This window comes from Vigna umbellata, chromosome 4 (genome assembly GCF_029865625.1).
Source record: "Vigna umbellata cultivar VRB3 chromosome 4, Vumbellata_1.0, whole genome shotgun sequence".
NCBI lineage: Eukaryota > Viridiplantae > Streptophyta > Magnoliopsida > Fabales > Fabaceae > Vigna > Vigna umbellata.
Window position 1 is genome coordinate 59,793,460 of NC_142168.1, and position 25,843 is coordinate 59,819,302.

The following is a 25,843-nucleotide window of genomic DNA, read 5'->3' on the forward strand; positions in this document are numbered from 1 at the left end:
ATGTATTCTTAGCAATATAATCATTTTATTCTATCCTAATATTTGAGATGGTATTTGAGCGTTCAAATCCTGATAGCAGCCTCTGAGTCTGCTTCCCAAAAGCCCTAGATGACACAACTTGTCAATAAAGGCCAACTTCAGCAGATTCAGCAATGCTCAAAGAATATATTGAAATGTATAGTATTTTTAATAAATAATTATTTAATATAATTGAAATGTACATAATTATTTATCAATAAATGTCTGCAATTTGTTTGTAGTTATGGATCAATAGTCTCGAATTAGCTAACTTTTTATAATTTTATTCTAAAAAGACAACTCAGATAAGTTGGAGAAAGAAAATATTTATAAATTACCTTTCTATTAATCAATGTTAAATCAATTTGATGTGTCAGCCTAATACATCATATAAAGTTTTACATCATTTATGTAATATGTTTAAACAGAAAAAGGATTGAAAACAATAAAAAATAAATAAAACTATTGTTTCTTATACGGAAATGGTGAAAATTTAATAATGTTTTCTATAATAATTTTCATATCTTCACAACTTTTTTTATGGAAAAGGGTAATTTTTTTAAGTTAAAAAAATATTAATAGAGTAAAAATGGTCTATTGTGCTTATCAGCGTGTTTTGGTCTATTTTTCTAATGCCTTTCTTCTCTACTTGTGGTGGCTTATCCTATGTTTAGTTATGCTGATAGATAATATTTTGGTACCATGCCAATGATGGATTTCTCTATCTAACTTGCTGCCTGGGTTTTCTTTTGCTTCTGAGATGCTCCTAAACCTGCCATTGCTAGCAAAAACCTCCCTAATAATCATTCTCAATTATTTATTTTGGACAAATGAGTAATATATATGGTTATTTTCTTACATGTATTATTAAGTCATGCAGAATCTTTGATTCCAAAATTCTTAAACGTGGAGGATGTGCAACTTCTAAGGTTATTTTTACCTTCTTTTAGATTTCTTTGTAGCACTATGTACTTTGTCTTTTAGCATGACAGATTTTAAACTCTTGTTTAAGTGGTTATGCATGTATAAGTCATATATAGGTGGGGTTGAGTGTGATGCATTAGCATTATGGTAGCTGCTTATGCCACTTGATTACAATTAGAAAATGATTAGTCATCGTCACAACGGTTTCATGTTACTTTCTATTTATATATTTATGATTTAATTGTCTTTTTTTCTTAATAATTAGAAAAGTAGTTAATAATATGGAATATTTTCTGGTAAGTGGTAACAACTATTTGAAATTCTATTATGCCTCTGTGCCATTTCCAATTGATACATAACCTGTTTGACTATACTTATTTTCTGCAGGTTAATTCTGCGAATGGTATATGTTTTGGATGTGTAGGGCTGTGTCGTCTAATATCTTCACGTCCTCCTCTATTCGTACTTTGTGTGTCCGGTCCTCCGTACTCGCTTCTCAATTTTCTCTTCAGTCTGCGGGTGGGAGACCTGCGAAAGATTCTCCGATGCCAAAGTCAGTTGAGAGCAACGGCGTTTTTCTATCGAATAGTAATAGATGTGCAGTAAATGCAACCTGTCTACCACTCACCCTGGATCTGTATTTATAGTTTTCGCTATGGGCTTGGAATTAGTGAAAAGTTAATCACGGCCCAAATTCAGCCCAATACCTTTTAACCTCCACTTACCTTAAACCAGACTAATTAGCAGTATGGCCGACCGGTCTCCTAAGTTCGGCTCTTGGATCAGTCGGCCCTTATGGGCGTCATGTGTAACAAACGGCGTGTCCGGCCGGCCTTCATAGTGTATCCGGCTGATTAGGTAAAATCACGGACGACCCCTATGGGCGTCATGTGTAACAAAACGGCGTGTCCGGCCGGCCTTTGTAGTGTAGCCGGATGATGAGGTAAAATCGCGTGGTCTCGGACGTGTGGGCGTCCGGTTTGTTGCATCGATCCTTTGATGATGAACCAGAATAGCGCTTTTGGTCTAATGTAGATGCCTGACCTATCTGGCGTCCGGTCCCTACAGGTACACAAGCCCCCCAAGCCCTAGTATACGCAGTATACGTAGAACTTAGGGTGTGATGCGGGGAGAACTGACGGGCTCGTACTGGGCCGGATTTCATGGGCTTCTGGATTTGGACTTTTGGCGGGAAACACGTGTCATCTCTGCAGTGGCGGAAATCGAAACGGCTTTGAATTTGGAACGTTGATCGTGCTGGCGTTTGACGGTGCGGATGCGTTTGACGGTTACCGAAATTTTTCTATAAATAGGAGATAGGAGCGCTGTCATTTTCACTCTCTCCGTTTCTGCTCAAGCTTTGAAATTCTTTTTCCCTCAGGTAATAAATGACTGTTGTCCATATTGAGTCTGCTTCTGAGTCGTCGAGCGGAGTCCAAGGCTGTTGTCCATATTCAGTCTCCTCTCGTTTTCTGGAGGAAGCCGTCAGGTCCTCAGGGCCGAATCCGGAAGAACCGGCAACGACGGGCGACCGGATATTCCACAGCGTCCCTCTCTTCTTACTGAAAGGCGGTGTCCGTGTAGAGGGTTCTCCCTTCGAGCCGGACGGTCAGGGAATAGTGGTGTCTGACTGGGCTCCTTACGTTGCTAGCTTGTATGCGTCGGCTTACGCCGCCCGCAGGGATCTGGAATGGAGGGTCAGTCGCACCCATGTTGTCCGGGACGTAGAGGACTCGAGACTGATCCGGGCGGGGGTCAGTTTGAGAAACGAAAAGGTCTACTACGGGAAGAGGTCAAGCCCGGACGACTTCTTCTGCATGTACGTTAATGTCTTCAGTCAGCTTTTCGTCCGGGTTCCCTTCACAAAATTCCAAACGGCCGCCCTCCGGCAAGCCAACGTGGCCCCAGCTCAACTGCACCCCAACTCATGGGCGGCCGTGCAGGCGTTCTTGGCTATGTTCTTGGCCGTGGGCGTTACTCCAACGATCCCGGTCTTCTTTGATTATTTCGAAGTCCGTCCGCCTCCCAATGGCGGTTGGGTGTCCTTCACTTCGGTTCGGGATAGGACCCTCTTCCGCCCTTTCTCGGATTCATTCAAGAATTTCAAGCACTACTATTTTAAAGTCATTATCGACGCCGCCGGTCACCGTGAATTCCACGATGGCGAGGGGAACCCCTTGTTCCCATTTTACTGGACGAGGGAGCCCTGAAAAATAAAGGCGTTTCCTGCGGGAGTGTTGAGTCCGGCTGACTTAGAGGCTGTGCGTACCATCAATGCCCTCCCCCGCTGGATTTCCGCCCGTCACTTGGTCGAATGCCTTAGTCTTGAGGACTGTGGACAAAAGGCGTTCGGTATGGTATTATTATATTGGGTTTGTTTGTATTTAGTACGCTGATCTTAACGTTTCTGAATTGTTCTGTTTCTTTCAGATCTCTTTACGACTCCTGCTCCCCGTCAATCCAATTACATGGCCGCCAGGAGGCGAGGTGGGGCGAGCTCGTCCTCGGGCAAACCGAGGGTCGCGTCGAACGCTCCCCGTCCTCCGCCCTCGAGACGATCTTCCTCGACTGGCCGCCTGACTCCGGTGCTTTCCGCGCAACCGCAACAAGTCCCCCCAGCTGAAGCGGCCGGGGGTTCTACTCGTGGGAGCCGGGCGCCGGGTCTGGACCTCCCCCCCAACCTTGTGGCCGTTCATGTGGATCCGTCATCTGAGGCGGCCACCGTCTCTGTTGCTCCGTTGATATGGAAGAGGAAGGACCCTTCGGGCCATGGTCACAAAGAGAAGGAGGTCTCGTCCTCCCGGTCAGCTTCTAAGAAGGCCCGCAAGGGTAAAGAGAAGGAGAAGGTCCCCTCGATTCCTCTGTCGGGCGGGATCTTTAGTCTGGAGTTCAGCATGAGCGACCGGACAAAGTTTCATATGAGCTCCTCTCAGCGAGCTCTTATTGAGCCGCTTTCGGAGTTGGAGCTGACCAACGCCATGCTAGAAATGTCAACCCGGGCGGCTTCCCTTGCATGGTATCTGAAGGAGTTCGCCGACCGTCCGGGGATGGAGGACATCCGTGTCGAACTCTTGGCCGAGAAGAAGAACTCGACCAGCCTCCAATCGACTATGGAGCAGCTGATCCTGAATCAAGAAGAATATGACAAGAGGATCGAGCAGCTGGAGGTGACCTTGAGAAGTCTAAGAGGAAGGTTGCTGATGCCGACGACCAGCTGGCGGTTGTCCGAGGGGATCATGAACGGCTGCAGGAGGAGTGCACTCAGCTGAAGATCAAGGTTTCCCGGCAGAGGAGTTCTGAGGTCGGGCTCCTGAAGGTGAACCAGGCTTTGACCAGTGATCTATCCAAGGCCATAGAGAAGATTGCCGAGCTCAAGGCGACCGTCGGCTTTGAGCTTGAGGAGGGTTTCAATAAAGCCCTCCGTCAGGCGTCCCTTCTGGCTGGTGTACAAGAGTCGATCACCCTGGGCTTTGACATTGAGAAGGACTTTTTCAATGGCGTCCTTGTGGATCTTAACTCCCTGGTCGAAGACGAGGAGCCGGGGATCGAGGGGCCCTCCGGAGCTGTGGGAAACGTTGAGGCGGGGGAGGCGGAAGCTGGAGAAAGGGAAGAAGATGGAGGAAACAATTAAAACTTTTGCTTTTATACTTTGATTTTTTGCACTGTGTATTCTTGTGGCCGCCCGCCCAACATCTTGGGTTGTCGAGATGTTGGCCGGGTCGTCCTTTTGTAAATGCCGGCACGTTTTGGTGCCATTGCTGATTAATACACAACTCCATTTACTTCGCCTCTTTTAAGTTTCAACGATATATTTATTGCTCATTTTTTGTTTCGCGCATTGATTATCCGGGGATAAACCCTTAGACCTTTTTGGAAAGACCCTTCCATTTACCGTCCGTCCAAGTTTTCAGTGGTTCCCGGGGGAACTCTCCATTCATCAACTTGGATTTATGTGGCGCGGACGACAGTGGTTCTTCGGAAAGAACTCTCCGTTCACCGTCCGGCCAAGTTGACATTGGTTCCCGGGGGAACTCTCCGTTCATCAACTTGGACTTTTGAGGCGCGGACGGCAGTGGTTCTTCGGAAAGAACTCTCCGTTCACCGTCCGGCCAAGTTGATAGTGGTTCTTGGGGGAACTCTCCGTTCATCAACTTGGACTTTTGAGGCGCGGACGACAGTGGTTCTTCGGAAAGAACTCTCCGTTCACCGTCCGGCCAAGTTGACAGTGGTTCCCGGGGGAACTCTCCGTTCATCAACCTGGACTTTCATTGTGTTTTAACGAGGCTAGGGGTGAGATAAGGCGGACGTCCTGTTATTTGAATTAATCATTGAAAACAAAAATACAAATTGGATAGCTCATCGAAGCAAAATTCAACTGAAATAAAATTTTAAGTGCGTGGTGTTCCAAGTGTTGGAAATCGGCCGTCCGTCCGACCATTGCAGCCTGTATGCCCCGTTTCCTAGTGCTTCGACCACCCGGAATGGTCCTTCTCATTTCGCCGCTAGCTTCCCATGCGTAGAAACTCGGTCGGCCTCTCCAACCTTCCTCCATACTAGATCTCCCTCTTGAAACCTCCTTGGCTGGACCTTGGAGTTGTACTTCCTCTCCACCATTCGCTTGCATGCTTCGGCTCTTAATGTCGCTCGGTCTCGTCGCTCGTCTAGAGAATCCAGTTCAATCCTCAGCTCTTGATCGTTCAGCTCTAGGTCTTCCACTTGTCGTCGCAACGAGGGCTCCCCCAGCTCAACTCGTAACATGGCGTCAGTGCCGTATGTTAAGTTAAAGGGAGTATCCTCGGTCGTCCCATGAGGCGTGCATCGGTAAGCCCACAAGACTTCCGATAGCTCGTCGACCCATGCTCCCTTCCTTTCTCCTAATCGCCTCTTGAGCTCGACGACCATAGTCTTGTTCATTGCCTCCACTTGCCCGTTCGTCTGGGGATGCTCTACCGAGCTAGTGACATGTTTAATCCCCAGGCCTTTGAAAAATTCGGCCAGTTTCTTGTCAACGAACTGACATCCGTTATTTGTGATGATTGTTTGAGGAGGCCGAAACGACAAACCAGTTTCCAGCAGAACTTCTGGACCTGGGCGGCCGTTATGGTTGCCAGAGGTTCGGCCTCCACCCACTTGGTGAAATAGTCCAAGGCTACTAGAAGGAACTTCTTCTGGGCCCGGCTTACGGGGAATGGCCCCACGATGTCAATGCCCCATTGAGCGAACGGCCATGGCGACGCGATCGTATGCAAGGGGTGAGGAGGCAGGTGGGTGTTGTTGGCGTGCGCCTGGCAACTGAGGCACTTTTGGACAAACGTCTTGGTGTCTGCTTCCATGGTCGGCCAGTAATATCTCGCTCTCATCAGCCGAGCTTTCAAAGTCCGCCATTCGGTGTTAAAACCACAAATGTCGTTGTGGAGTTCGTCCATCACATAGTGTGCTTCTTCTGCCCCCAAGCACTTGAGAAGGGGGGTGGAGAACCCTCTTCTGTACAAGTTGTCCCCCACCAGCAGGTAGCAGCCGATCCTTTTTGCCTCGCTCGGTTTGACGGGTCGTCCGTCATCCTGCCGGGACATGATGTCCCTGATCTCGGACTGCCAGTCCCTCTTCCCGCTTGATACCGCCAGGCACTCTATTGAGGGTTTGAGCAATACCTGACGTACGACAGTTGTCAGCTGCCTTTTTTCTTTTCTTGAGCTCAGTTTGGACAGCATATCCGCCCTGGTATTTTCCTCCCTTGGGATGTTTTGGATGTCGACTTCGAACGTCCTTGCCAACTCTTTTGCGCGGTGGAAGTATTACAGCAACTGCTCCTCTTTTACCTGGAAGTCGCCATTCATCTGGCCGACAACCAACTGAGAATCCGTTCGGCAGGTGATTCTCTTTGCCCCCACATCTCTTGCTAACTCTAGACCGGCCACCAGGACTTCGTATTCTGCCTGATTATTGGAGACCTTGAACTTAAATATCAAGGAGTGTTCCAATAGGAATCCCTTGGGGCCTTCCAAAACTATGCCAGGCCCGCTGATTGACCTGTCGGACGCCCCATCCACGTATAGATTCCACTCGTCCCGGCTGGAAGAGGGTAGTTCGGCCGCGAAATCTGCCAAGTGCTGGACCCTGACCGACCCCCTTGGTTTGTAGCGTAGGCCGATCTTTGACAGTTCTACTGCCCATGCCACCATTCGCCCAGCCAGGTCCAGTTTTCTCAGGATTTTGAAGATGGGGAAGTCGGTTGTGACAATCACCTGGTGACTTTGGACGTAAGGGCAGAGTCTTCTTGATGCATTTAGCAGGGCCAACGCTACCTTCTCCACCTGCTGGTACCGGGTTTCTGCATCCAAGAGAGTGCGGTTGACAAAGTATATCAGCCTAGGTTGGGGCCGCTCCTGCGTCAATACGGCGCTGACGGCCGAGTCTGACACATCGAGGAAGACATGTAGATCTTCTCCTGGTACGGGGCGATTCATCACGGGCGGGTTAAGCAAGATGGTTTTGACATTCTCAAAGACCAGTTCGTACTCGGCGTCCCATATGGGGCCGGCTCCCTTCTTCATCCTCCACAGGACGGGTTTGACCCTCTCGGCGAGCTTAGGGATGAATCGCGATAACGCTGTAAGGCGTCCGATGAGCCTCTGGACTTCTTTAAGGGTGGCCGGGCTCTGCATCTGTACTACCGCCTCGCATTTATCGGGATTAGCCTCAATCCCTCTGGATGTGAGCATGAAACCTAGGAATTTTCCGGCAGCTACCTCGAATGTGCACTTGGCCGGGTTTAGTCGCATCCTGAACTTCCTAACCTTGTGAAAGACCTCCTCCAGGTCCTTGACGTGTCCAACTCCGTCCGTCGAACGGACGACCATGTCTTCCACGTAAACGTCCATGCACCTGCCTATTTGCTCCTGGAAGATCCGGTCCATCAGCCGCTGATAGGTGGCCCCGACATTCTTCAAACCGAAGGGCATTACTTCATAACAGAAGTTCGCCCTCTCCGTGATGAAGGCCGTCTTTTCTCGGTCCGGCCCATGCATTGGTATCTGGTTATACCCAGAATACGCGTCCAAAAAGCTTAGCATCCGATGTCTAGAGGCGCCGTCCACCAATGCATCAATGCTAGGTAAGGGATGAGAGTCTTTCGGGCAGGCCTTGTTCAAGTCGGTGTAGTCAGTGCACATGCGCCACTTCCCACTAGTCTTTTTTACCATCACCACATTAGCTAACCAAGTAGTGTAGCTGACCTCCCGGACAAAGCCTGCCTCCTTCAGCTTTCCCACCTCCTCTTCGACGGCTTTCCGCTTCTCTTCGCCCATCCGCCACTTCTTCTGGGCCACCGGACGGGCCTCCTTGAACAGTGTCAGCTTATGGCACATGACCGTAGGGTGGATCCCCGGCATGTCGGCCGCCGTCCATGCGAACAACTCCCTATTCTTCCACACGAGCGACCTAAGCTCTTCCTCCACCCTAGGCTCCAGTCCCCGGGCTATGGTAGTCGTCTGGGAGGGGTTCATCCCTATCAGGATGGGTTGGGTTTCTCCCATCGGTTCCAGCCGGTCTTCTGTGTTCGTCCTCGGGTCGAGGTCGGCCATGGCGACCTCGAAACCGGTCGCCCTCCGTTTCATTTGTCGAGTGTGCAATTTCAAACCGGCGACATAGCATTCCCGGGCCGTTTTCTGATCGGCCCGGACAGTGCATATGGTTCCCTTCTCGGAGGGATACTTCATCGTGAGATGGGGTATGGATACGATTGCCCCGAGGGCATTCAAGCATGGTCGCGGATGTCTTTCTTGAGCTTCCCTGCCCGGATCAATTCTTCGATTTTGTCCTAAAGGGTCACACATTCCTCGGTAATGTGGCCCATATTCTTGTGATAGGCGCATTGTTTGCTCCCGTTCGCTCCCGACGGAGTTGGTCGCTTCATCGGCTCGGGGAGCAAATCCGCGCTCAATGCCTCCCGGAGGATCTTCTCCCTTGGGGCGTTCAGGGGGGTATATTGTTGAAAGCGGGGCCCCCGCCTTGGTTCCTTCTGTCTCTAGCCGGCCGACTTTCCAGCTAAGCTGCTGGGCTTCCCACCGTCCGTCCTTTCCCCCCTAAACTCCTGGCTTTCCTTCTTGTAAGATAATTTCATCTCTTCTACCCTTATCTCGTCTGTCGCTCGTTCTCTCAACTCTTCCATCGTTTTGGGAGCCCGTCGGCAGACGCTGTCCTTAAACGGTCCTGGCTTGAGAGCCGAGACGATGTAATGAAGGGCGAGCTCGGGGCTTAAAGCCTTCACTCGCCGGACGGTCTTCTGGTACCGGTCCATGAATGCTCTTAGCGTTTCTTCTTTTCCCTGCTTGAGGGTGACCAATTCGAACACGGTCAAGTCTTGCTTCCTGTTGGCCGCGAATTGCCGATTGAACAGTCGTTTCAGGCCGGCGAAATTCTCTATAAAGTTGGGGGGTAGAGAGTTGAACCATTGCAGTGCCTCGTCCTCCAAAGACAGCGAAACGCCCGGCACCAAATGGCGTCGTTGCCTGTTCTGAACACCATGGCGTTTGAGAACGTTTTGATGTGGGCTTCGGGATCCGTAGTCCCGTCATACATTTTGAATTGCGGTGTCATGAACTGTTCCGAAATCTGAACGTCCATTATGTTTTGTGTGAAGGGAAGTAATAGCGTGGATGAAGGCTTCGGCTTCACCACCATCCGCCTATCCTCGGTCGCGCTCTCTGCGTGCACTGACTTAGCTTTGCTCCCTTCGGCCTCGGATTCTGTTGGCCTCCAAGTCTTGTCACGCCCGGTGTCATGTCCCGTGTGTTCCTCTGTGGCGGCTTTTCCCTTCTCTTTTGCTCGCTCGTCTTCCCCGTCCTTTCCTCCGATCTCCTGGGCTATCTAGGCCTCACAATCGGCCTTCACCGTCGCCAGCTCGTCCTCATGACGCTGTTGCATCTCGTCCATCTTCTGCTGTAGAAGTCTGATCATCTCAATTGGGTCATCCATGCTCATATTTCTCGTGGTCACCATTGGGTTTATAGAACTACACGACCCCACGGTGGGCGCCAAATGTTTCGGATGTGTAGGTGATAACAGTTGAAAAACTGTTATTTTCATGCTTAAAATTGATACTAAAAGCAACCTTTAGACTTAGAAACTAGCTTGAAATCATACTTTTATCCATATTTTCATAAATAAGAGAGCTGGACAGGTTTATGCTTGATTTCAGTGTTTTTGTGCAGGTTTTAAGGTGAATTTAGTGAAAGAAGTGAAGAATGAGAGAGATGGAATCAGAAAAGGAATCAAAGAGTGCAAAAGGAGAAGCCGAAGGCACCGCTCAGCGGCACTTTACCGCTGAGCGGCACTCAAGAGGTCACGGGAGGTCCGCTGAGGGGCAAAATGGCCGCTGAGGGGAAGAAACGAGACGCGCACTCACCGCTGAGCGGTACTTTACCGCTGAGCGGCACACTTATGGGCTTGGGCCTAGATTCTTTGTAATTTTAGAATAGTATATAAGCTTTAGGACGTCCTAGGGTTTGTATCTTTGGCAGAAACGAAGCAAACACTCTCTTTTCACCCCTTGAGGGTAGATTGGGAGATGGTGACAGCTCTCCTCTTCTCTTTCTCGGGTTTTTCTATCTCTTTCATTCTTTCATTATTGTTCATCTAGGTTCACCATGAATATGGTGAACTAAACTCTGTATGTTTGTTGGGGAATCAATGTAATCTTGTGAAGCTCTCATATATGGAATCTGTTTTTACATCTTTTAATTAAGACTTATGCTTTCTTTCATCATTAGTTAGGGCTTTTCCTCTTTGCTTAATGCTTGCATTGTTTAACTCATTCGATGCATGATTATTGGTTTTGTCGATACGGGAACGTACGGGGAAGTCTAGATCCGGGGAATTTCTCCCAATATTATGTTGGTTGTCGTTAAGCTCCTGAACTTATGAACTGATCATTAGGAATGCTAGGAATTGTATGAACTCGTGATTAGGGAGAAGCCTTCTAGAAAGGTACTTTAGAGAGTGGCATTAACAATGATGATTTGAATGTTGAATTCCTAAAATATATGAGAGTGGATAAGATGAAATTGACCCCCAACAACATATTCATTCATATATTTCATTGAAAGTGTTTATCTTTTGCTTTTGCCATTGATCAAAAACTCATGCATACATGTTTATTTTCTGTCTTGCATATTAAACTTCAAATATTTCGTTCTTAAGTCTTAGCTAATCAACAAACCACACAACTAAACTAGGCCGTGAGTCCTTTGGGAAGAACGATACTTGGTCTTACCAAGTTTATTACTTGAACGATTCGGTCATACTTGCCGATTGTGAAACAAGTTTGTGACATCATATTTTGGTGCTCATAAATTTGTCCATCAGTAGGGCTGTGTCGTCCAATATCTCCACGTCCTCCTCTACTCGTACTTCGTGTGCCCGGTCCTCCGTACTTGCTCCTCAATTTCCTCTTCAGTCCGCGGGTGGGAGACCTATGAAAGATTCTCCGATGCCAAAGTCAGTTGAGAGCAACAACATTTTTCTATCGAATAGTAATAAATGTGCAGTAAATGCAACCTGTCTACCACTCACCCTGGATCTGTATTTATAGTTTTCGCTATGGGCTTGGGATTAGTGAAAAGTTAATCACGACTCAAATTCAGCCCAATAGCTTTTAACCTCCACTTACCTTAAACCAGATTAATTAGCAGTATGGCGGGCAGGTCTCCTAAGTTCGGCTCTTGGATCGGCCAGCCCTTATGGGCGTCATTTGTAACAAACGGCGTGTCCGACCGGCCTTCATAGTGTATCCGGCTGATGAGGTAAAATCACGGTCGGCCCCTATGGGCATCATGTGTAACAAAACGGCGTGTCCGGCCGACCTTTGTAGTGTAGCCAGATGATGAGGTAAAATCGCGTGGTCTCGGACTTGTGGGCATCCGGTTTGTTGCATCGATTCTTTGATGACGAACCAGAATAACGCGTTTGGTCTAATGTAGACGCCTGACCTATCTGGCGTTCGGTCCCTACAGGTACAGTACAGTTTTTAAGATTTGGGGATGTTAAGATTGTTGATAGAGGTGCACTGGTTTAGCTGAACCTACAATCTCAGAGCTTCTAGTTTTTTATTATGACAACATAATTAATATTTATGTGTTACATGTTCTATTGCTTACATGCTATATGTTTTAATCAATGTGTAAATTTGTTTAAAGCATTGAGAAGATGATTGTGTTGATACATTGCATTTCACTGTGCTACATAATTGATTTTATTTGTGAATGCATATATGATGTTTTATAAAAGGAAAACCACAAGCACTTATGTTGAACTTTTAATTGTGTGGCAAAACAACAGTTTTAAGTCGACTGCATTATGAAGTGAGTCGATTAAAACTCGTGGCTTTGCACAAACCATTTTCAAAGTGTGCTGTGAGATTTTCAAAGTGAAAGTTTTTCAAAACTTTGTTTTTTGTGTTACATAATCGATTACATGCAATCTCCATTCAACTAAGTCTGTTACAGTTTTGAAATTCTGTTAATGCTTGAATTAAATTTTACAACGACTATATTTTTAAATATGTTGTTCAATTAACTGCATTGATTGCTGCTAACTGTTATAACATAATTGTTATATTCGACTGCATTAGTAGCTAAGTCGATTAAAATGCGTCATAATTGTGTTTATCTATAAATTGTCGTGAACTTCATTTTTGTAAGAACTTTTGTGAATCTAACATTTTTGTGATATCTTTTGCAGAAAGTGTATACTTACAGAAAGAGGGAAAGAGCTCCAAGAAACAAGAAGTGACCGTGGTGATCATCTCCTTGTGGGTTATTGAAGAGCAAGTTAACTACACTTACAAAGGCTGATCAAATCTGCACATTGGGTGTAATTGAGAGATCAAAGGCTATAATCTTGTAAGGATTAGATTGAGGTTCCCTGTTGTGATTACAGGAAGAAGAGCATGTTGTGTTCTTGACTTTGAGGGTGGCTCAAAGGGTTTAGACTGCAGGAGAGGAGATTCTTGCTCCTAGTCTCTTTTGTATATGTCTATATTTTGATTAGAGGGTTAAAGAGGTGTTGTATATTTTTGACGTGAGGTTGCTATAAAAATCTTGTTGTAAAAACCTTGATCATTATAATGCATTGGCTTCCTGTGGTTGGAAAGACACTGGATGTAGGCTTGGCTGGACTAGTATAAAAACTCAGCGTTTGATCTTTCTATCCTTGCACTGTTTTATTCAGTCAACTTCTTACTATAAATCGATTTTATTTTCGCTGCATAAACAAATCTTTTTCCTTGCGTTTCAAAAAAGTTTTTAAAGGCATCCACTTTGCGAAAAAGATTTAAAGAAAAAATTATTTTTATATTTCACCAATTCACCCCCTCTTAGTGTGAGAAATTAAGTCATTTTATTTTCAACACGGGAGTTGAAGGGGGCAATAATTGAACAAGTTAAAGGGTTTTTATATTGAATTTTTTCTCTTCTTGGTGCAAGCCCTTTCCTTCCAAGAACAACATATATGGTGATATAGAAGAGAAGCATAATGAATCAATAACAATTAATGAGATGAGCATGAAGTCATGTTGGAGTGTTTTAAAATATTATTGTATCAGTAGTTTTTTTTTTATTCATATTAATAAACATTCTTTCTAAAACTTTTTGTTTTATCATAATTTTTTATATGATAGAATAATAGATTTGTACATAGTAAAATTAATATTTTATATTTTTTCTAATTGTTTTTGAAATATTTTATTAAAAAAATTATTTTTTTAAAAAAAAAATTATAGCACTTATTTAAATAAACACTATCTATTTTAAACTCATACTTATATTTTTAAGATAATCTGATGTTATTATTAGGCAGTTCAAATATTTTTATATTACAAGTTTTTTTGTACCATGTATTCCTCATTTCTTCAACCGGGTTTACCCTTATGAGTTTACTATATTTCTTACTGCATAAATACTTAGTTGTCTACAACTAGTTCACAAATATGTTATTTCAATCCTTATGTTACTTCAATCCTAACAAGCATTTCTAGCTTTAGCTGAATAAAGATTCCAAAATTCATAGCAGTTGTAATTATTCAACAAATTCAATTATTATGCATTACACATGTCTGATTTATACCTCAACATTATTAATGTAAATTCTAGAAGAATATAGAAAATCTTAAGATAGAAGTATTGAAAAGTAATACAATATTTTAAATAGGGTTAAATATGTTTTTAGTCTTAAACTATCAAGCGAATTTGTTTTTAGTCCCTCTTTCAAAATAAAGTACATTTTAGTCCTCCTTCTTAAAAAAACCTTAATTTTTGGTCCTCCAAAACTAACAGCGGGAGGATAAAAAATTAACGTTTCCTTAAAATAGAAGGACTAAAATGTATCTTACTTTGAAAAAGGGACTAAAAACAAATTCGATTGATAGTTTAGGAACTAAAATCATATTTAACCCTATTTAGAATATTGTAGAAAGTCCTAGGATAGGAATAAAAAAATAAAAGTCGTTCTATATAGGTTAAAATATAGAACATTTAGCACAAGTTTGTGGCTAGCATTTTCTAAAATAGTTTATACCCATGTACTCTACCATTTTAAGAAAGACACTATCTAACAAAACTAGGACAACTACAAAATATATTACTTCCAACTACTGCTTTCACATTTTACTATCTCTATATTTTCTTTATCTCATCAACTATTCATTTCACAACCTCAAAATATACTAACAACGATACCAGAGCTACATTTCGTCATTTACTAGGTGCAGATGAATTTTCTCACCTCCTTTAAATAAAATATTATAACTCCATTCTATACTAATTCCAAATATTTTCTACACCTATAGCTACTACCAATTAAACATCATTAATTCCAATACCTATTTTCATTTGAGAAAATTATGATTTTTGTGAATAAAGACATCTCTCAAGACTTGGGAGCTCGTAAACTACACTCATTAAAAAAGACATCATTAGAGTGAAATAGATATATAAAACAAAACTCAATCATGCTGAAACTATACAAAAAGCATAAGGCAAGATTTGTCACTAAAGGCTACTCACAACAAGCAGAAATCAACTATAATGAGACCTTTGCTCCAGTCACATAACAAAAGACCAAATTGCGGATATTTTTATGAAGGCGTTACCAAGACCAAGTTTTGAATTAGTGGGCGCTATACTTGGTGTTATCAAATTTGCATCAAAGAGAAATATTAAAGTGTAATGCAAATTCTAGAAAAATATATAAAATCTTAAGATAAAAGTATTGAAATGTAATATAATGTCTAGAATATTATAGAAAAACCTAAGATAAGAAAAAAAACATTTTACATAGGTAAAAATCTATACATTTCAAATGTTGTGGCTAGCATTTTCTAGAATAACATATAGGTCTATAAAAAGAACATCTAACACAACTAAGAAAACTACAAAATATATTACTTCAAACTACTACTTTCACATTTTATTATTTCACAATTTCTTTTGTCTCATCAACTATTCCTTTCACAACCTCAAAATATTAACATTCACCAAACTACCCCATTCAATGCGTATAATCTTTCTCCCCTTTCCTTTTAGATTCTTACTTAGTCTCCACAATGATATATATGAGATAACTACGTTAATTAACACCTAATTCTATTCACGGCCTCAAGTTATCAAACCTTTGGTGGTTCTTACCACCTTATTCATGACCTTACTGGCTCTTCCTAACATTTTACTCGCAGTTACCCTCACGCCGGTCTATTTGAAACCCGATAGAGATATGTCTCTATGTGATGAAATACATGTATATCCTGCCACCGCTTCCAAAGCCATGCCCCCAAAATATAGCAAAAATACAAAACTTAAAAATAACAGGGGTGGGAGAGATGACATTGTTACGAAGTTCAATCTTCAAAGTATTTTAAGTTCAGGACTAACATGCATATACAGAATATAACTAACTTAATCCCATACAAGATGACCGTGTAGGTCATCGTTATTTGTATTTCAATCATTTCAAACAACAAAAGAGAGACTTAGAATAAACTTTTGTTCATGACACTGGTATCATCATTGTTCCCTCCGCGTCTGAGAATGCAATGCGGAAATCACAGCTGACCTAACAAAAAAATAATAAACAAAAGCACAATTATATGTACAGAAGTTTAACTAATTTGTTTCAAATAAAGTAATCAAATTCATGCAATGACAATAAATTCAACTATTTTGGTGGGGGGCATACAGTCCCTTGTTGTAAATAGTTACGAAAAAGTATGTGGTAAACAGCATACTCTTAATTACTATATTTCTTATATTGCCAGTGATCCATGTGTGTAGTTGGCAACCTAATTTATTCAAATGAAATCCTAATTATTTTAAAAAGAATTCTTTTTATTGTATTGAGATTTAAAGTCCGATCTTATCTTTTAATGTGTCTCCACTTATTAAATAAGAGAGAATTAAGAGAAACGAATAACACACTCCATACTTTACTTTTCATGTAACGAAATTCATCAGACTTATCTTTTGCTTATTTTAAACTAGTTATTATAAAAACTCGGTTGGTTTATGAGCATTGTTACTGCTCCCTGTTTTTAATCAATAATAATAGAATAATTATTTCCTTTTGCACCCTTTTATCTCTTTCTGCTTATATGGTATTTAGAGCAAAAAATCTTCTCCATGATTTCGTCATCTTCCGCCAATATCAACCTGATTCATCTCCTTCCTCTTCCAATTTTCTTTCTCATACTTTTCATATCCCAATTTCTCTAAAACTTGATGATGACAATTTTCTTCCTTGGCAAAGCTCTTGCCACCATTCGGGGACTCAAATTGATGAATTCTTTGGTGGATATGTGCCTCCACCAAAATCCGTGTCCTCTGATAATGCGACAACCCATTTCTCTCAATCCCGCACATGTTGAATATGACCAAAGATCAATTGGTGGTTGCTAGCCTGCATGACTACTCCAATCTTAACAAAATTGGTAGGCGTTGATTGTTTTTGTCAAATTAATCTGGACTTTTAGAAATGTGTAAACCTAATTGTGTGTAGTTGGGCTCAACCCATATTTTCATTATAAATAGGCTATCCTATGTGTTGTTTCAACTCAAGGGGATATACCCCACACCTAATCTCTCTCTATTTTCACATTGTATCTAGAGCTAGGGTTCTCTAATAAACTCACAGATATTGTCACCTTTGTTGCCACCGTCGACTTTGTCACCGTTATCTGTCATTGAAAGATTTGTCGGAGCACTTGTTATGCTGTCGAGAACGCCACAATCGAAGATCCAATAGATAGCGCTTTTTTTAAAATAAATGTTATCTATTGGTAATTTATTCATTGTCAACCACCAATAGATAACACTTATTGGTGGTTGACAATGAATAACGTTTTTTTTAAAAAAGTGCTATCAATTGTCATCCACTAACACTTATTTAAAAAAGCGTTATCTATTGATGATTGATAATAGATAACGTTTTTTTTTAAAAGCGCTATATATTAATAGATAGTCTATATATAGATAGCGCTCAAAAAGCGCTATCTATGATAAAGGAAAAAAGCGTTATCTATGTACTTTCTTATAGTGAAATAATGATGTGAATGCTCTAGCTAGAACAAGCCAAATCTAGAAGCAAATCAAGTCATAAGTTCATGGATGAAGATTGCGAAATTTGATGGTGGTGAAAGGTGTTAAGAGCTCATGGTTTTGGTGAGTTATATGGTGAGGGAAACCTTTGTTTTTCCTTCCTAACTCTTGCATCAAAATTCACATGTCAAAACCCCCTTATTTGAACTTAAAACCTTCTAAAACCATCACATTGACCTATACCAATTTCCTGATCATATTTATACCAACTCATAATGCTAACAAATCTCAAATGACATATAAAGAGACCTGCAATACCATATTCCTCCATCCAAACACTATATCACCAAAATGCATATTAAAACTTCCATTTTAACTACCAAAACTCCTAGATTTTCAATTCCTTGTTCCATAAACTTTACAACACATATTCCTATTAGTAATACAACATATTCACATAAAATTCATGACCAAAGTATCATCCAAGATATCTCACATTAGAATTTCATCATCAAATACTCAAATAAACCCATTTAAATGTGTTAACACTAGCACAAAAATAGAAATCACCAAATCAATAATACTCATACAAATACCGTACTTACACCACAAACATCAATTAAAGAAATAGTCTACCTTCCGTTACGTAATATTAGAGCAACAGAGCTCTATAATCACTAAACCCTTCATTAGAGCTCAAAGAACTCTAGAAACGTCTACAAAACATTGAACAAAGATCGGAGAAAGTTCTTAGGACCTCTGATCAACAGATAATTAGGAAAAGACATTACAATTCACAATCGACAAGAGATCATTAAGCATGATCTCAATTAAGAACAAAACGAGAAAAAGGAGTCGAAACTTACTTGTTCTATTGAAGAAACTAATCGGGTAGAATCGTAGACCTCGTTGTCGTGGTCGTTTAGGTACCTCCTGATCATCAAAGAGATGACTCAAGAGTTAGAACTCTTAGAGAGAATGTGGAGAACTCTAGAAAAGTGGTTTGTAAAGAGATGGTACGTTTTAAAATAATGGAACTCGTTTATAAATAAACTATTTATAAATAAACCATTTAATATTAAAATAACGGAGTCTCACTATTTTTAAGCAATCACCACTTCTAAAATACCATTTTCTAGGGTTTTACAGAAATGGATGAAGACATCGGTGCAATTTTGTGTAACAATAGGCAGGAGTGGTTTGATTTCTCAAAAAAGAATTCTGATTGTTGACAAGTGCCTAATGAGTACCAGTTTGGCAAAAAAGAAGAACAACTTTGCCACCGAGAATGCAAAGAACAAGTCTTCCAAAAGCAAAAGGTAGTCTCCGTTAAAGCATTAAGGTTGAATATAGAATTGTAGCTACTATTTTTATTGAGATACTTTTCATATAGTCTCTTCTTGATGAACTTTACATCAATGAAGGAATACCAAAGCTTTATTATGATAATTTGTGTTGTTCTCATAGCTTTAAATCCATGGATGCATTCAAAGTTAAAGCATTTTTAAATTGACCATCACTTTGTTTGTGATCATATATCCAACAACATCACATTTAGTTGATTCATATTCCAACCATGTGTCAAGTTGTCAACTTCTTTACCAAAGAAGTTTCAAGATCTTCTTTTTCTACTATTAGAAATAAACTTATGGTTGTCCATTGATATGATCTTGAAGGGTCTTTGAGAATTAAATGAAATATTAGTGGATACTAAATATTTCTTTTTGTGAGAGTTTTTTGGAATTCTACATTTAGAACAACTTGATAATTATTTACATGACTTATCATTCACATTATCATTTTTTCTTGCTACAATCCTTCCTCAAACTAAATATCATACCCCTGATTTTTTATCACCAATAATCTTGAGGGATATTACATAGTGTAATCTATTTATGTTAACTAATAAGTGTTTTATCAGTTATATTGTGCTTTATATAACTCTCTACTCTCTATTTTTAATCAATATAATAGAATAATTCTTTTTTTTTATTTTCTTCCTTTTCACTTTTTTGTGTCCGTCTCCTTGTAAGCATTTCTAATTAAGCTCATTAAACAATGAAATATTTATGATTGATATTTGAGACAAAAATAATTTAACAATATAATGAATATGTTGAAGATATATACAATGGAAAGGTCTCAAAGAGCACAAAGAAATATATAAGTTGTTAATTTTGAATTGTAATTAATGAATTTTTGTTAGAAAAATAATTTTAAAAGATTAATCATTTTAGTTAGTGTTGTCAAAACGGATAATCTGGCATGACCCAGCTCGATCTACTACGGGTTGGTCATTTAGTAGTCAATCCAACCCAACTTATTTATTATTGAGTCAAAAAAATTTGAACCTGACCCGGCCCACCATGGGTTGATAGGTTAAACGGGTTGACTCACTGTCTCACTTGATTACAAGTTTTTTTCAAATTAAAAAAATTACAAATTTTTGTAATTCAAATATAAAGAAATTTCACTCTAAAATGATATTAAACTCCAAAGATAATTCAAAAGAGAAAAACTATCATACAATGCAAATGTAATCCAAATGTAATCCAAAAGCAAATACAAAAGGCTAACAAATAAGTTTTTAATATTGATCATTTTTTGTGTTTCTTATCCGTATATAAGAATCTTGAATAGATAAATCTACAATATTTTTGTATCTTGAAACATCTTGTTTTTTTATCCCAATTTACAATACACAATACAATAAAAAAGCAAAAAGTGTCAACTAATAATATTGAAATACAAAACAATAAATAATTAAATTAAATTAGGTGGGTTGGTGGGTTGGTGAGTCAATCCAACTCACTACGGGTTCAACCTAAGTGAGCCAGATTCTAAGTGGACCGGGTTAAAAATTAACTCATATAAAAAATTAACATATTTTTCAAATGGGTGTTGCTCCCTCCACCACCCCAAGTGTTCCTGCATCTCCCCACTATTTTCTTTTATTCCAAAAATACTCTACACCTCTTCACTATTTTCTTTTATTCCAAAAATACCCTCATTCATATGGCTCAGATTTAAACTTGTGATATATTGCAAAATTTTATTTACACTTTTCCTTAAATAAGTTTGATTCAATCTTATTTTCACTGTTCAATATATTTTTTTTTTCTTCAAATTACTTAATAAATGATAAAATTTTGTTCTAAATTTCTAGAAAAATGTTTATATGTGTGTGTGTTTTTTTTACATTTAATATCTATAATTTTTAACATTATATTATGTTTTAACTTACCCACATGTTTGACTCAAATAACTTGAATAAAGTATTTAATTTATTAGATAAATAATATAAAAATATTATTAAATACTTAAAATATAAAAGAAAAGTTATTTATTAAATATTTGAAATTTATTTAGTTCTTTCGTCATTATAAAGTTATTATATAATAATAAAAATATATTATTTACTATTAATTTTATTATATTTATTATTTTGTATTTGCATCTAACTTTTAAGTTTATCAAATGGAAGTGGTAAACGCACTAATATTGAAGTTTTCTTTGAATTTTATATTTTGCAATATATCACAAGTTTAAATCTAAGCCATATGAATGCGTCATTAATGCAGAGAGAAACAGAAAGATTGTTGAGGATAGTGGGAAGATGTAGGGTATTTTTTAAATAAAAGAAAATAGTGGGGATATGTAGAGTATTTTTGGAATAAAAAAAACAGTGGGGAGGTGCAGAAGCACTTGGAGTGGTGGAGGAAGCAACACCCTTTTCAAATCCAACTTGGCCCGACCTATAGTGGACCGGATTGGTTCGTGTATTCTAACCCATTTTGACAATACTAATTTTGGTGATGTTGAAATAAAAACAAAGAGAAAATTTAAGAGTTTCGAGATATAAAAAGATTATAGTGAACGAATTTTATTGTATTAGTTTTAATATATAACTGCAATTAAATTTGAACAAAAATAAATAAGTCTCACACAATCATAATAACATAACTAAGAGTATAGTTATACCTAAAAAAATATAACTGCTCTTTTCAAATTTATGTATACAACGAAAGAAAATATATAATTTTGGGTGTGGTATTAATTGGTAACTGCTCTCCAACTTGGACATGTAAAATGCATATCTTTGCAAGATATATTGTGTAAAACATAACATTGGGAGTTTTGAACTTTGTGAATCGTTGAATGCGACTAATCTTTCTATTCTGATTTATTTCAATTTCAATTATAATTTCAATTTCTAGTGTTGTATATAAATATGACGAAAGGGAAATTACGCTGAATAAAATATCAAACACTAATAAGATTTTAAAGGAAGGAATTTGAAGTATGGTTGACATGCAGGAATACATATATACCTACCAAATGGTAGAGGAAGAAGAACTCCAAACGCTCATTACTGTCATCATGACTGATGGATTACCTGAATATACGAAAAAGATTCAGGTTTAATTTTTAAGCTAAAAGATTTTATAAAGAACCTGGAATTGTTTGTAGGACAAAGATTGTAATGAGATCTTATTCAATTTACTATGAAAGTTTTGATATTGTAAAATTCATTTGGAAAATAACATATTGCATCAAAATAACGGACGTGCACCAATGAGTTTCATTCTCTGAATAAATTAACAAGTATTGATTTTGAATGTTAGTATGATTAGTGAAGAAAAGACTTAGGATATATAACATCATTGTATTAGAAAATATTATTTAAATATACAAAAAATAGCAATGGAATTAGGATATTAATGAGTTCTTACCTGATTGGGAAACAACTTTTGGATCGTTTTGTAAAGATCGCCGTGAAATGTTGACACTTTAATGACTCCTTGAGAGAAAGTCATCGTATTGGGACATTCAGCTACCATCACGTTTTTCAAATATGAGCATTGCAAAGTGGCATTCCCTGAATAAAAACTTACTAGCTTTGGTAAGGAATTCAGCTTAATTGATCTGAGTCGTCTACATATTATCTCATCACAACCATCTTCATTCTCCTTTTTTACAATTTCTTTTATTGATTCACAATTCTTTATGCTTAGAGTTGTAAGTTTCACCAAACTTTTGAGTGTTGCAAACGTGAATAAATATTCCATCTTTTCACATAGCTTCACAGATAACTTTGTAAGATTGATGAATGACACTTCACAAGAAACTATGCTTTCTACTCGAGGGCAAGTGCGAAGCTTTAACAATTCAAGCATTTTGGAGTATGGTTGTACCCACGTGTGCTGTAAACCTATGGACTCTAACTTAGGTAGTTCGAACAAATATAATTGTTTCAATCCAGCAAGTACATTGTCGTGAACTTGAAGCTTTTGAGAGGGAAATATCTCCTTCAGACCAAAGCATTTTTGTACTGTAAGATATTCTAAATTAGGTAGCTTGTGAAAGAAATCAAAAGGCAAACTATCTTTCCCATTGTTATCATCCTCAAAGGATAGTATAAGATATTTTAATTTACAAAGATGGTCTTCTGACAAACGTGCATCACTCATTAGCCTAATGTTTTCCTCATTGAGTGTCAGTCCCACCGGTTTGGGAGATACCTGACAATTGAAGTCAAACAAATTCAAAAGACGAGATGTGTTGATGTTAATTAGATACTATAAGACAAAAATATATCAATGAAAAGAAAAGGAAACACAAAAGGTTAAATTATAATACTTCGTTACCTTTTCAATCGAGAACAAAGGTTGTTGTAAGTTAATTGGAGCCTCTAAAACTTCTTTTTTACTATCATCATCAAAGCTTGATCTGAATACCTTCAGCTTAGGACAACATTCCACATATAACCTATCTAACAAGGGACATTCTAGATGATGCTTTCCAGGGTAAAAGCAACTCAATAGTGACATCTTTTCAAGAACTAGATATGACAAACATGGGAATTCAATCAGTATTGTCGTTCCATGTTCCGTTTCATCTGGCCTTCCAACTATTTCCACCATTTTCTCACACTCCTGTATTTCAAGTGTCTCCAACTTGCCAAGATTTTTGGCAAGTGATAAAGGGAACAATGTTACTAGGCTTCCACAACCATCAACCTCCACTTCTTGCAAATTGGAAAAGCTGACAATTTCTTCGAGATTTTCTTTCCACACACAATTTAAATGTGACAAGTGTTTTAAGGTAAGCTTTTCCAAACCAAATATTATTCCCTTTGTCTCAACCTCAATCTCATCAGTGTCAAATATTATTTCCACTTCATCGGAGCTATGCACATTCAATTCTTTTAGGTTCTTCAAGTAAGGAAGTATATGAGATGGAATTACGAAGGATCTATTGCAAGTTATACCGAATTCCAACTTTGTAAAGCTGCCAAAAAAGTTGTGTGATACAGTAGGTTTTGTGTGTTGAACTCCCATCATCCCAAGATAATCATCAAGAATCATAAGCTTTGAGTAGTTGAAGAAATCCTTACAAGACAAGAAAATCAATGTCAAGAAAATCATGATAATCGAAAAGTTTCATATGCTTGATATTTGAATAAGATCATTGGGATTTGAATGAATACTTAAGTCAAAATTTGTTAATAGGCCTGCAGCTTATTTATTTTGTATTTATGTTTATAATAGGTTCCAATTATCTAAGATATAAAAAGAGTAGGGAATTAACCTTCTAAGTGATAGGATGAACCCATTGGTGATAGTTCTATACAGTAGTAGAGACCACCACAAATGCATGTCTCTAGTGAGTTCAATGTTAATGCATGTATCTTGATAATTGAGTCTAGAGAATTTGTAATTATATGTTTGATTATTCTATGAATTGTTTAAAATATGATATTTTATGATTAATCAGTTTCTATTATATTCTCATTTCTTTTATAAACTAGCTTCCACTTTCTAATGTTTGTATTTCTTGTGTTTGTTGTTTTTATTCTATAATTATCACCTTCATTTAAGATTGGTGAATGACACCGCACAATAAACTATTATTTCTACCAAAGGACACTCGTAAAGCTCTAACAGTTCAAGTCTTTGAGTGTATGGTTGTACCCACGTGTGCTCTAAACCGATACACTCTAACTCACTTAGTTCCAACAAAAATAAACGTTTCAATCCAGCAAGTACATTGTCGTGAACTTGAAGCTTTTGAGAGGGAAATATCTCCTTCAGACCGAAGCATTTTTGTACTGTAAGATATTCTAAATTAGGTAGCTTGTGAAAGAAATCAAAAGGCAAACTATCTTTCCCATTGTTATCATCCTCAAAGGATAGTATAAGATATTTTAATTTACAAAGATGGTCTTCTGGCAAACGTGCATCACTCATAAGTTTAATGTTTTCCTCATTGAGTGTCAATCCCACCGGTTTGGGAGAAACCTAGGAATTGAAATCAAACAAATTCAATAGATGAGATGTGTTGATTTTAGTTAGATACTATAAGAGAAAAATATATCATTAATGCAAAGAAAAGGATTAACAAAAGGTTAAATTATAATGCTTCATTACCTTTTCAATCGAAAACAAAGGTTGTTGTAACAAGTTAGTTGGAGCCTCTAAAATTATAATGATTATCCCCTCTGTCTCAACCTCAATCTCATCAGTGTCAAATATTACTTCCACTTCATCGGAGCTATGGACATTCAACTCTTTTAGGTTCTTCAAGTAAGGAAGTACATGAGATGGAATTACAAAGGATCTATTGCACGTTATATCGAATTCCAACTTCGTAAAACTGCCAAAAAAGTTGTGTGATACAGTAGGTTTTGTGTGTTGAACTCCCATCATCCCAAGATAATCATTAAGAATCATAAGCTTGGAGTAGTTGAAAAAATCCTTACAAGACAAGACAAAAAGCTCAATGTCAGGATAAATCGACAAGTTTCATATGCTTTTTATTTAATTAAGATCACTTTGGATTTGAATGAATACTTAAGTCAAATTTTGGTAATTGGCCAGTAGCTTATTTATTTATGTATTTATTTTTATAATAAATGCCAATTATGTAAGATATAAAAAGAGAAAAATAAAAATAAAAGATGGCTAAAGGTTTTCTGACCAAAATGCAAAAAAAAAATGTTATAAAAGGATAATGGAGTGATGGCAAGTAACTTTGTTTTGAGAAATAGACCAACCAGTTGAATCCAAAAATCCGTTAACTCATTTAGTGTTTGGCCTTTTAGAATTACAGACTCAATCTTCAATGAATTATTCTATTGTATATGGTCAATTACACTTACAAATCCGATCTCCATTTGAATGATCAAAAACTGGAAAACTGGAACAAAACCAGCTTCTAAAATTAAAAGTTTTGTTGTGAAGAATCAATTGGAATTTTTTTTAAATGTTTTGTAAATTTTATTTGGATATTTCCTTAAAGGTAAAAAACATGAAATA

The 25,843-nt window shown here is 38.9% G+C and overlaps 3 protein-coding genes across 3 annotated transcripts in view; all 3 read right to left on the reverse strand.

Annotated features, from left to right (window-relative positions):
• Positions 1-15,981: 15,981 nt before the first annotated feature.
• Positions 15,982-24,401, reverse strand: LOC124826602 (uncharacterized). Its single transcript, XM_088113036.1, has 4 exons — positions 24,396-24,401; positions 23,174-23,917; positions 22,259-23,047; positions 15,982-16,047 (listed from the first exon to the last, which is right to left on the reverse strand). The coding sequence occupies exons 1-4, from the start codon at positions 24,399-24,401 to the stop codon at positions 15,982-15,984; spliced, it is 1,605 nt and encodes a 534-aa protein (XP_087969162.1).
• LOC148200745 (uncharacterized) lies at positions 24,398-25,089 on the reverse strand. The gene is made up of 3 exons (XM_088113037.1): positions 25,081-25,089; positions 24,956-25,036; positions 24,398-24,826 (listed from the first exon to the last, which is right to left on the reverse strand). The coding sequence occupies exons 1-3, from the start codon at positions 25,087-25,089 to the stop codon at positions 24,398-24,400; spliced, it is 519 nt and encodes a 172-aa protein (XP_087969163.1).
• A 45-nt stretch (positions 25,090-25,134) lies between these two features.
• Positions 25,135-25,843, reverse strand: part of LOC124846071 (uncharacterized) — a 28,718-nt gene continuing 28,009 nt past the window's right edge. The window contains 2 exon segments of the mRNA XM_088111646.1: positions 25,135-25,191; positions 25,193-25,282. Of these exon segments, the coding sequence (XP_087967772.1) occupies positions 25,135-25,191; positions 25,193-25,282 (147 nt within the window).